At 33.3% G+C, this 10,775-nt stretch overlaps 1 protein-coding gene across 2 annotated transcripts; it reads right to left on the bottom strand.

The window, feature by feature from the left end:
• Positions 1-2,123: 2,123 nt before the first annotated feature.
• Positions 2,124-9,522, bottom strand: LOC111024633 (ARM repeat superfamily protein). Of its 2 annotated transcripts, XM_022302366.2 has the most exons (8): positions 8,928-9,519; positions 7,988-8,712; positions 7,188-7,382; positions 6,981-7,083; positions 5,634-6,286; positions 4,177-4,878; positions 3,220-3,385; positions 2,124-2,417 (listed from the first exon to the last, which is right to left on the bottom strand). In XM_022302366.2, exons 2-8 carry the CDS (start codon positions 8,639-8,641, stop codon positions 2,404-2,406), a joined length of 2,487 nt encoding a protein of 828 aa, XP_022158058.1. In that variant the 5' UTR covers positions 8,642-8,712; positions 8,928-9,519; the 3' UTR covers positions 2,124-2,403. The 2 variants fall into 2 exon arrangements, with proteins under 2 accessions (XP_022158058.1, XP_022158059.1); XM_022302367.2 differs by lacking the exon at positions 2,124-2,417 and having other exon boundaries at positions 3,273-3,411; positions 8,928-9,522.
• Positions 9,523-10,775: the final 1,253 nt, after the last annotated feature.

Genomic DNA, 10,775 nt, shown 5'->3' with positions numbered 1-10,775 from the left:
CAAATGAAGCCTTTTTAAGGGAAATGATGTTAATCGGTGACTTTGTAATTAATTTTAGGGTAACAAATAATAAGGATAATATTGATTTTAATATTTAAAGACTCAATGCAATAAACTCAGTCCAATTAATTCGAGTTAGCTAAAAATACAACCATTTTTTACCATAGGCGCCAAACGCCTCTCATAAATTTTCTTCGGTTTTACTCCGCCATCTTCTTATGTCTGAGTAATTTTGAAGGTATAAAATCATTCCTAATATGTCTATTAGAAAAAAAAAACCTTAATTTAATAAAAATCAACCATAACCTTAGGTCGAGGTCCTATGTCTAGGCTACCCGAGCGAAATCTTTATGTCCATCAAAGTTGTGAAAATGTATCAACCCTTTCAGTATTGATGCTTGATTAAAACATTAATTGACCAAATAAAGTTTTAACTTATGAAAACACTTTAACTGATAAAAGATGAGAAAAACGTCTTTTGCCTTAAAATCATTTATAATAAACATGGGCTACTCCTCTCATTACCAATTAGTTTTGGGATGAAACTCCATAAATATTAATATGGTATTAGAGCTCAAAACGCTCAAACGAGTAACCGGTCCAAAAATGAGATCCGACCAAGATTGATGAGCCAAAAGAACCATGATCTTGAGGGGGCATGTTAAAGGAGTTGTAACCCAAATGGAAGGAAACGTGTCTAGTGGCACTAACGGTATGTCATGAAAAAGTAAGTTGATTGAATAAAGTAAAAACCAAACAAAAATATTTTTATCCGCCCATCTTTATTTTATCCAAAATTGCATACTTATATATCATTTATAGGTTCATGTCAAATCATTACTCGTTAGTATAATCAATGTCACACTAATATTTTTAGAAGTCCACGAACTAAATATACAAAATCTTAAAATTTTTTAATTTAACCAACATTATATATGGTTTGGGTTGATTTTGGCATCCATAGGCATGGATAAATGACCTCTTTAAATCTCAAAATATACTGTTCAAAAAGGTTAAGAATATTCTTACTGTGTATTCCAATTTGGCTTCTTCATCATACCCAGCAAGTTTAAAGCCATTTCCATGGCCAGACATTAACGGCATTTTCTTGATCACTTAAAAAGACCATGGTATTCAATATTCATCGACGTATCGATATTTTCATTGATAATTCTACGTATCAATGCATTCAACATCGACACGAGGGATTAATCGACATTTTTATAATATATATATACACCTAACAAAATATGAAAAATATCAACAAAATATCGCTAATATAAATTTAATATCAATATCAATTATTTTTAACTTATTTAGAAATGACAAAATGCTTATTTGTTAATTTATATAGTTTTTACAAACTTTTTATTTTTATAACCTTTTTAGAAATATCTTTCGACATCAACATTTTATCGACATTTTCATTGACATTGCCATGATATTGAGACCATGACATTTTCATCTACATCGATATTTAAAACTTTGTTACCAATTACTTCCATGTATGTGTATTTTGTTTTGTCATATGCTTAATATTAATGTTGTTATTTCTTGTTTCCTGTTTCCTGTTACTTGTTTTTCATTTCCACTTACAATAATTAAAAGTATAAAAAAAACAATGTTGAATAACTCTCTCTTCTTTCTTTATCTTTCTTTTTCTTTTACCGTGTTTAATAACCATTTCCTATTTTCTTGTTCTCTAAAATGTAAGATTAAAAAAAGTAAAAATTTTATATGAAATTTAATTTTTCAAATTAAATATTCAAAATTTTTATGCCATATTTATTGTACGTTTAAAAATAAAAAAATGATAAAATAATGCTTGTACCCATATTTGGGAAAAAAAATTGAAAACAAGAACAAGAAACTTGATTTTGTTATTTCCAAAAATTCTACACAATTTTGGAAATGTTTCTTTTAACATGATAAATGAAAAATATGAATAGTTATCAAATGCTTATCGTTCTAAAAATTGAAAATGAGAAACAAAAAACAAAAAACATGTAAGAACCCTTAAAAACTTTTTTTTTTTTTTTTAAATTTGGCTAAGTGAAATATGTTTTTAAGAAATGCAGTAGAAAACTAATATAATCTTTTAAATAGAGTGGTTATCAACAAGGTCTAAAAGGAGAGTTTCTTCCCCTGGATGTCTAAAAAGTCTATCAAGATTCAAGACCAATTAAGAAGTTGCATCCCAATTCAGCTACAGCCTAAAAATCAACTTACAGATAAGAAATCATGAAAGGAAGAAAAAAAGGCAAATAAATTTTGGAGTGCCAACTTCCTATATCTCCCCCTTCAACTACAAAAGTGCTTAGGATTGAAACATACACTTACTCTCAAAATCCAGTCTCGAAATCCTTCGATCAATACCGCAACATCGAGATCTACCGCCCGCCTTCACGAGCATTGCCCTATTCAAACAGAGATCACATTTTTCAGCAAACAATTCTTGACCAAAATTATTTCCACAGACGACGCACGAATCGAGCGGGCTAAAGAAGGCTAAAACAAGTTCTAGACATTCATTTTTGTTTGGAATCTTTTGCAGATCAGTTGCAGAGAAAGTAATAATTCATAGGTTATCATATTCAGCTAAAACCAAGCAAGAAGCAGAGAAGATCTTTACTTGTTCAAGTGTTCTACAGGTGTAACATGGGAAACATTATAAGATCCTCGAGAGACAAATATTTCCCAAGATTAATCAACATTAAACTAAGCACATAGCCAAGTTAGGAACAAGATTTTCAAGTACATGATAGAGTCTTACAGAATAACTAACTACAAAAATGCACTCAGCACAGGAGCATACACAATCTGTATGTAGGACCATGGTCCACGACGAGCCGATGTTATAGAAACCAAAAGTACTAGAATAGTATTGAAATATATAAGATAAAGTTGTTCCATCGAGTCCCAAGTATTTGAGGTATTTGGACCCTCCCTTGTTTGAGTATTCTCACTTAAGCCTAAATCATTGGACAACTGCCTACCTTCTTCTCCTCCCCTCACTCTATATTTCAAACTACCACGATATCATTCCTATCCCAATAACAATCAGCAAACAAAATTGACAAAATGTATAGATGTGTTTGAATTTTCTTGTAAATGTCATATTTAAGATTTAAAGGTCATCAAGTACTTCACTTCAACTAAGGATTTTTCAAGCGATTTTCATATTGAAGACAGTGTGCATAGTGTGATGAATAAATTTACCCCATATATAGCACAATTTTGTTGCTAGTTGAGTGACCAGTCTTGTTTCTGCAGGATTAGAAAATTCACTTTTTGAAGCCTCTTGGATGGCAAGTACAAATTCTTGTCTTTCTTTCACCGAGAGACCGAGAGAATTCGCTCCATGCGTTGTGCTCAAATCAACTACCTATTGTAAAGTAAGTACATGACAAACTAACCAATGAATGAGAATTTAACTCCACAACAAACAAGAGTTGTATAAGAGTCTATACTGAATCATCCAAAAAGAACATCTCAAATAACTCAAAGTAGCAAAATGTTCCAAAAGAATTTGGCCTTTAATTCAATAATGCACTTCACTTTTGCATCAGTCCCAATGCTTCTCATGTCGAATGGTAAAAATTCGTCATACAAAATACTAGGCGAGATCTAGAAGTTCAGAAAATTATGAAACGAAAATCCTTGATCATGTCATTCAGTTTCCTAATGGAAAAAATACTTCAAACAAATAAGAACTGATGAAGAGGAAAAAAATACCGAGTACCAATAGTCACCCCTTTACACTATATTACCTAATAAAGAACCCTCCACATCAGCTTCTTTGAGTATTATCTTATTAAAGAAATCTAACAAAAATATCCTATATGTCACAGCTACAAATAAAAAAAAAAAAAAAAGGAATTCAATCCTATTTTTAGAATTTCATAATAAATCCAGCTCATGTTTAAAAAATTATTAAAATGAAATGACTGGAACTGCCCCATAATCACAGAAAAGTTGAAAATCTCGCCATAACTAAATTCTTTAGTATCAAACATCCAGCTGTGCAGTAACAAATAATAAATTAATTTACCAAACTCCACTAAGTGGAAAAATTGCTCGCATGGGCAAGAAAATTAATATGATACTTAACCATTCCGAATCAAATATATAAAACTAAAGCTCAAGTTTGGATAGAAGTGTTTTGAGAAAATTTACCTGCTGCAACCAAGGTATTATACAACGAATAAATCTTTGCTCAGGGAGGAACGATGCCAAAACACGGAGTATATTGCCGATATTTTTAGGTGACAAACATTCAAGAACAGGTCCAGTTTGATCAAGAAGTTCAAACAGAACAACTTCGTCACCAGAACGCAAGGCTTCCATGTAGGCAGCATCCACATCCCCCTGACACAGAAAACCCGACACACGTTTCGAAATGCTGTTCTTGCCATCTGAAAATTGTCTTACATTTTCACAGGGAGATGAAGAAAACACTGCATTAGTACTTCGCAGATGATGGCTGCTACCATTTCGCCTACCCTCTCTACAATACTTCTGAAGATCCTTCTCGGGAGGATTCTTAACTGAATTGACCTTTTTCCAAGTATCAGTTCCATGTTTAGCAGCATTACTTAATCGGCTTCTAACAGCGACATTTTCATCCCATATGCTAGAATTTTTAAGCGACAACAACGAAGACTGTCGGCCGGGAATATCTACAGATGGCCTAGGAGTGCATGTAGAAAGCCTAGGAGAATTCAAGTTTTGGTTCTGCTTCGTGAATTTAGAGCTTGACAGATCAGAGTATCTATTCCCGTGCAAAAGATCCTTAGATAATCCATAAACAACATGTTCTAAACCCACCACCCTTGATTGTATCACTGACAAGCTATCCATTATGCCCGAAGTGAACTCCTGGAATCAATTTCAGAGAAGAAACAGAAGACTGGTCTCAATAAGGGAAAAGAAAAAACTAGGCCACCATCAGGAGAAAACAAATTTCATACAGAGAATTCAGCATAAAACTTTCTTTGTTGCCACATATGAGGGCAATTATGTGCTTGCTGGAGCTGTTAAGTTATATTCGTGAGATTAAGTTTTTAAGGTAACTTAACAAACCATATGGAAGCATATCTAATTGAATTTATATGCAAGACCAAGAACAATTAGTTCATTAGCTGAGAAGACACAAAGTTTATATAACAACCAAATAAGCTATACTGTAAATAACTCAAATGAATAGTAGCTCAATGACTAAAATTTTCAAAATTAGAGATAACTACTTACAGTGTAGACATACCCACCTCACAGCAACATCAACGTATCCATTAAATTAGTACTTCAAGAAATTTATCCAATATATTGTGTTCTAACTACAGCATGAGGGATGTCTCTTATGCTCTGCTTTATGGTAGGAAGGACAACTAAATGTCATTTTTCTAAAGTTAAAGCTTAGGATTTCTATTTTATGCCTTCTAGTTAGTAACTATTACAACTTCGAAGGTACTACAGATGGCATTCAGATTGAGATATTTTCATTGGACATACTTAACCTGGTAGTTAGAGCTAGAGGTTCCTGAGATAAAAAGATAACATAAAGCAGAACCACATATATTCTATCTGCAAGCCAAGCAACTTATAAAGTATTGAGTGCTTCCTTAAAGTCTAACCTTGAATAAATCCATCAAGTTTGATTGCTTGTTTTCAATTTCTAAAAGATGCTTTCGAATGCAAACCATGTCATTTGCAATTTCTGAGTCACATTCTTGTGCAATTTGGCAACTAGACTCTGTGACCACGGAATCAAGACTTCTACGATCCTTCACCTTTGTCGAGTATATTTGCCCCTCACTACCAGCCCCTTCAGTGACAAATCGCTTATTTCTATCTGTTGTCTTGTGCATACCACTGTCTTCAAGACTTCCATGGGAAACTGTTACAAATTCTTGCCCAGGTAAAAAATTGGATACAGAGGAACATTCTTGTTTGTCATCCATTCTGACATAGTCATATTCGATATCTTGCATATCTGTGGCATCAGTACTCACTCCTTGAAATGTCTTTGTGACAGTACTACCTTCAGATTCTTCAGTGTGAAATCCTGATAAAGACAGATTGCGGTTTTGTGGAACAGCTATTTCAATATGACAGTCATTTGCCTTAAAATGCTGAGTATTCTCCAAATAATTTTGACATGTTTTCCTCATGTTTAGTGGAATCCTGCCTCTGGTAGAACCCTTACCTGCCTTCCTAATTGCAGCAACCTTCTTTCCATGTTCTACGGAACTAGTAACATCACTGAAGTCACCACCACAAAGGTTTTCTGTACAAGGCACAAGACAAAAGTAAATAAGAAGCAAACGTATAGAGAAACAAGAGGCACAAGAGTAAAACAAAGCACGAATTCGTCATACTAAACATGAGACCAAGAAAGAGTAATTGTTAATATTGCCAAACATTTTATCAAAACTAACTCCACATATTGATTCAAAAAGGAAAATATAGAATAAAATATCCAATATCACAGTAAAACATAAGAAACACAAACAATAACTTGAACTTAACTTTGGGAAATACCATTCAACGTATTAGGTGCAAGCTGAAATGGAAAATGAAAAGCCCTAGAAGTTTTGATTGATTCAAGCAAAATACGTGTCAAGACTGTCTGATAAAATATAAAATTAAAAATTAATAGATAAATGATATGAACTACCTAGAGAATTCGATTGAAGATTCAAACCCTAGACCACTCATTAAATTTGATACAACTCATACCTAAAGTTGTATCAAACTGAATGAGTGTTCTACAGTTTGAAGATCAACGGGAGTTGGGAGACAATCTTCAATTCCTTAAGGAGTTCATATCTATAAACTTCAGGAAAAGAACACAAACCATGAGATGTTGTACATACTAGCTGTGGACAAATGGCTACTAAAATACCAGGACAGTGTAGGAACTACAAACACAGTATTAGGAGTTCTATAAAAATATTGGCATTAGGCATTGACCAATAGACCTTTGATCGAAGATCCAGCCTCTGAAGGTTCGGGAGTATCAGGCCCTTGAATGTTATTCCAATACTGAAGGGTCTGGAGTACAATGTCCCTAACTGGTTTCACCTATCAAAAACATAACAAGCATAAGACTCCATTGCAAAATTATGTGAAACAGTGGATACAGGTTCATTTTTTTTAATGCATTCATGTACGCAATTTATATAAACCTTGTCAAATCGACATGATTCAAGGGAGCGAATGCAGGAAGCCTTAAAAGACCCCAGGAAGGACCCACAGCTTGCAGCAATGTCACCTAATGCAACAGAAGCAGCTTTACGAGTGGTCCAATCACTATTCTTGAGAGCTTCTTGGATCCCAAGCATTGCAGCAGAGAGAATATTTCGATTTGAAGCACCCCCAGCCTGTAATACAAAGTCAAATGGAAAAATAAATCGTTAAACCTCTTACGATACGAAGGGGATTTACAAAAATTGCCCAAGTGAAATAATTTTGATGCTATAAGCACCATAAGACCAATCTATAGCTGATTTTCCATACTATCATAATTCATAAATAGTAGGTTAAGGTGCTCACAGATTTTTTTTTTATTGTACATTATTGGATAAAGGTACACTCACATTGAATGTTAAAAGTAAAAATAATTTTTTTTTTAAAAAAAACCCCACTAACATGCAACAATAAGCACCAGAAAGTTGCTAAATCCTTTCTCTACATTGTTTAGAAGCTAAAGTGAAAACAAAAACTAAGCTTGGGTGTGTCTACACCTGAGGATATAACATGAGAGCAGGAAAAAGAAATGATGCAAACACTTGGAAATCACTCTTAATGATAATAATATAATTTGAGCAGTACATATTGTTTGTAAAAAGAAGTATACAGAAAGGTAAACTCTAAAAACCTAGAAGCACCTTTTATTGGTTAGACATACAGACAAACAAGAAGTTTGAAGCAAGATTTTGGGATCGTATTGTCAAAAAAACTCATGACATGTGAAAAATACAATTACCTGGATAATACTTCTGTTTAAATCAATTACAGCTGGCTTTGCCATAAAGTGCGGGTTCTTAAGTAGCTTTGTGGTTCTTGCCAACATCCGCTGCAAAATAGAGACAGGTGGATCCTGAGAGTTGTCAATAATCCTTGCCAAGCAAAATGCTGAACCTGACTGCATATGCTTATGCTGTTCCCCCAAGGCTTCAAAAATGGGTTTAACCAGAGTGACAAAAACCTCATCACCCTCATCCCCAACGTTAATCAATTTCGAGGCTAAAATTCCACATGTTTCCACACAGGCATCCCTCACAGCAGAATCAGGGTCCTTGAGCCGCTTCACAATGCTGCTGACCATTCTACGAAGGTGAGGCCTAATAAGACCTTCATGGAATTTGGCTAGCGTGCCCATTAACCGAACGCATTCCTGTCGAACTGCACTCTTCTGTTCTGAATCTATTTCCAATATACAGGATAGAAAAGGGGGAATCATATCTGGGGCTATGCACTCAGCTGTTTTTTCAAGCTCATCAAACCCAATTTGGTAAGTGTCTCGATCTGCAAGCTTGGTTAGTGCGAGAACCACTTTTTGTTTTAACTCAAAAACTAATTGTTGTGCAGTCACCTTTGTTGGTGCTCTTCCTTTACTATATCCTTGTGTCTTCATCATGTTTTTATGTTACCTTCCTTAAAAATGCTACTAATTAGACAGTTCTCAACACGAAAAGTCCCATTCCTAATCTGCAAAGAGGATGCAAACAGAATCTTAGAAATGCTTCTCTATTACTAAAGACTTAAACTAAAAGTGACAACACTTTACATTTTATCAACGAAAAGTCTCGTTTCTTGTTCAAAAAATGAGACACTGAAACATCTCTATCATTGAGAGCACGATCTATCTCTCATTCCCTTCTTTGAGAAAAAAGAGAAACAGAGGAATAAGGGCAGTTTCTAACCTTCCAGAGCTCTCAGACAAGGAATATGTAGCATATTCTTCTTGCTCCTCCTCCTCCTCTCTTTTCCATTTCTCCCTTTTATTCTTGCCACTCCAGATTCAGTTCTTCTTCTTGGTTCCCAATAAACGCACGAATTCTTCGGTGGGTGAAGAGATTACACAACAATCTTCGATTCCCTTCATTTTGCAGAAACAAAAACACAAACAAAGCAAAGAATGCAAGTGGGAATTTGGGAAAACAAACGAGAGTAGGACTTTAAAGTGAGAGTTGAGAAGAGAAGACACAGAAATCAAAGAGGGTTTACGAATTTACTATTGGAATTGAAATTCAAAATTTCAAAAAACGAAATGGGGTTTATTTAAATGGGATTGAAACTTGAAAAGTGGGGTTTTAGACAACTTGGGGATGGGGTTTTCTCAGTGGGTAAACTCCAAGAAAAAAGCACGCAGCTAGAGAGAGACAGAGAGAGAGAGATGAGAGTTTCGCGCTTCCTTTTTGAATTCGAGTGTAGAGTGTAGAGCAGAGGGTCAGAGATGCGGATCCCACTCGCCGGATTCCCTAATGCCCTCACAAACATATGCAAGGATCAAAATTTTATCTTCTTACCAATTTTTTTTCTTGTAGGTTCAAAAAAATTGGACTGTTGCCAACTTTATATGAGTCAATTAAGTTATATATCTCCACTAAAATATTGGAAGTCTGAATAAAAAAATAAAATACATAATATTTGAATGGTCAATTTGAGTTTCGTGTCGACTTGATCTATGAAGTTTTAAAATATAATATCTTTAGCGGATTTGGAGAATAAATTATATTTATGTTATGTTAAATTTTTGGTGATTAAACTATAAATTGACATCTTTATGCTTTGTTTTGATATCAAATACTGACATTTGAAAAAATGGAAATGATTTAAAATTTCTAATTATAATAAGGCTAAAATGAATTTTGAATCATTGAAATTAAAATTATTGTTTGAATCTTCATGATAAATAAAAATAAAAATATAGTATAGCATTTTAGTATAATGATCTTATAATTTTACATGATACTGTACTAATAGTAATATAATAGTTTAATATGAAATACAACTATGTGTAAAAATGAAATTATTTAATCTAAATCAACTTAATAATTGCAAAATGAAATTAAAAAGTATATATATATGCACACACAAAACTTGTAGACTTTACCTCTTTTATATACACACAAAGTAAACTTTACCTCTTTAATTCAAAAAAGAGGAAAAAGCCTCCATTAAAATGAATCACCATAAATAAATGTCATACTAAAATATAAAAACAAAAAAACATGCAAAAGAGAATTACAAGACAATACTTCAACTAATAAAAATGTAAAAAAAAAAAAACAAACAAACAAAAATAAAAATCAAAGAGAGATTTTACAGGTATCAAAACTAGTGATGTCCAAGATCCATCCATTATATCTGGTCGTAAAGGCTAAGGGTAAAATTGATTTACAGGTACGCCTAAATCTCGATTTATATTTGAGATTAGATCTGTCGAGACTTCTACTAACTTATGTATCGGAGTGCTCACCTTTTCTTTTGCAAGCCTTTTTCTTCATTGGGATTCACAAGATGTTTGGATGTAATCTTGTAATAAAACAAATGTCTACTTGTTTTTGTTCTTTTTTTATTAATTTATTTTAATTGGAATATAAGTCTGACGTAATTTTGAGTCTGTTTAGTAACGTTCCCGTTTCGTGTTCCATTACGAGAAACAAACATGTTTGGTAACCAATTTGGTTTCTCAAATTTCCAAAAAAAAGACCAATTTTTGGAAACTATAAAAAAATAGTTTTGTTTTTTTCATTTCTGTTTCTTTA

This window comes from Momordica charantia, assembly GCF_013281855.1.
Source record: "Momordica charantia cultivar OHB3-1 chromosome 6 unlocalized genomic scaffold, Mcharantia_2.0 BLBB01000006.1, whole genome shotgun sequence".
NCBI lineage: Eukaryota > Viridiplantae > Streptophyta > Magnoliopsida > Cucurbitales > Cucurbitaceae > Momordica > Momordica charantia.
This window is presented reverse-complemented; position numbering and strand designations above follow the sequence as displayed.

Bases quoted from the DNA above. Each gene is read 5' to 3' on its own strand.
- LOC111024633 (XM_022302366.2), bottom strand. From the start codon at position 8,641: ATGATGAAGACACAAGGATATAGTAAAGGAAGAGCACCAACAAAGGTG. The intron at 7,383-7,987 runs GTAATTGTATTT...TTTGTATTACAG, and splicing joins TAAACAGAAGTATTATCCAG to GCTGGGGGTGCTTCAAATCG. The intron at 6,287-6,980 runs GTCTATTGGTCA...TGCCTTGTACAG, and splicing joins GGCTGGATCTTCGATCAAAG to AAAACCTTTGTGGTGGTGAC.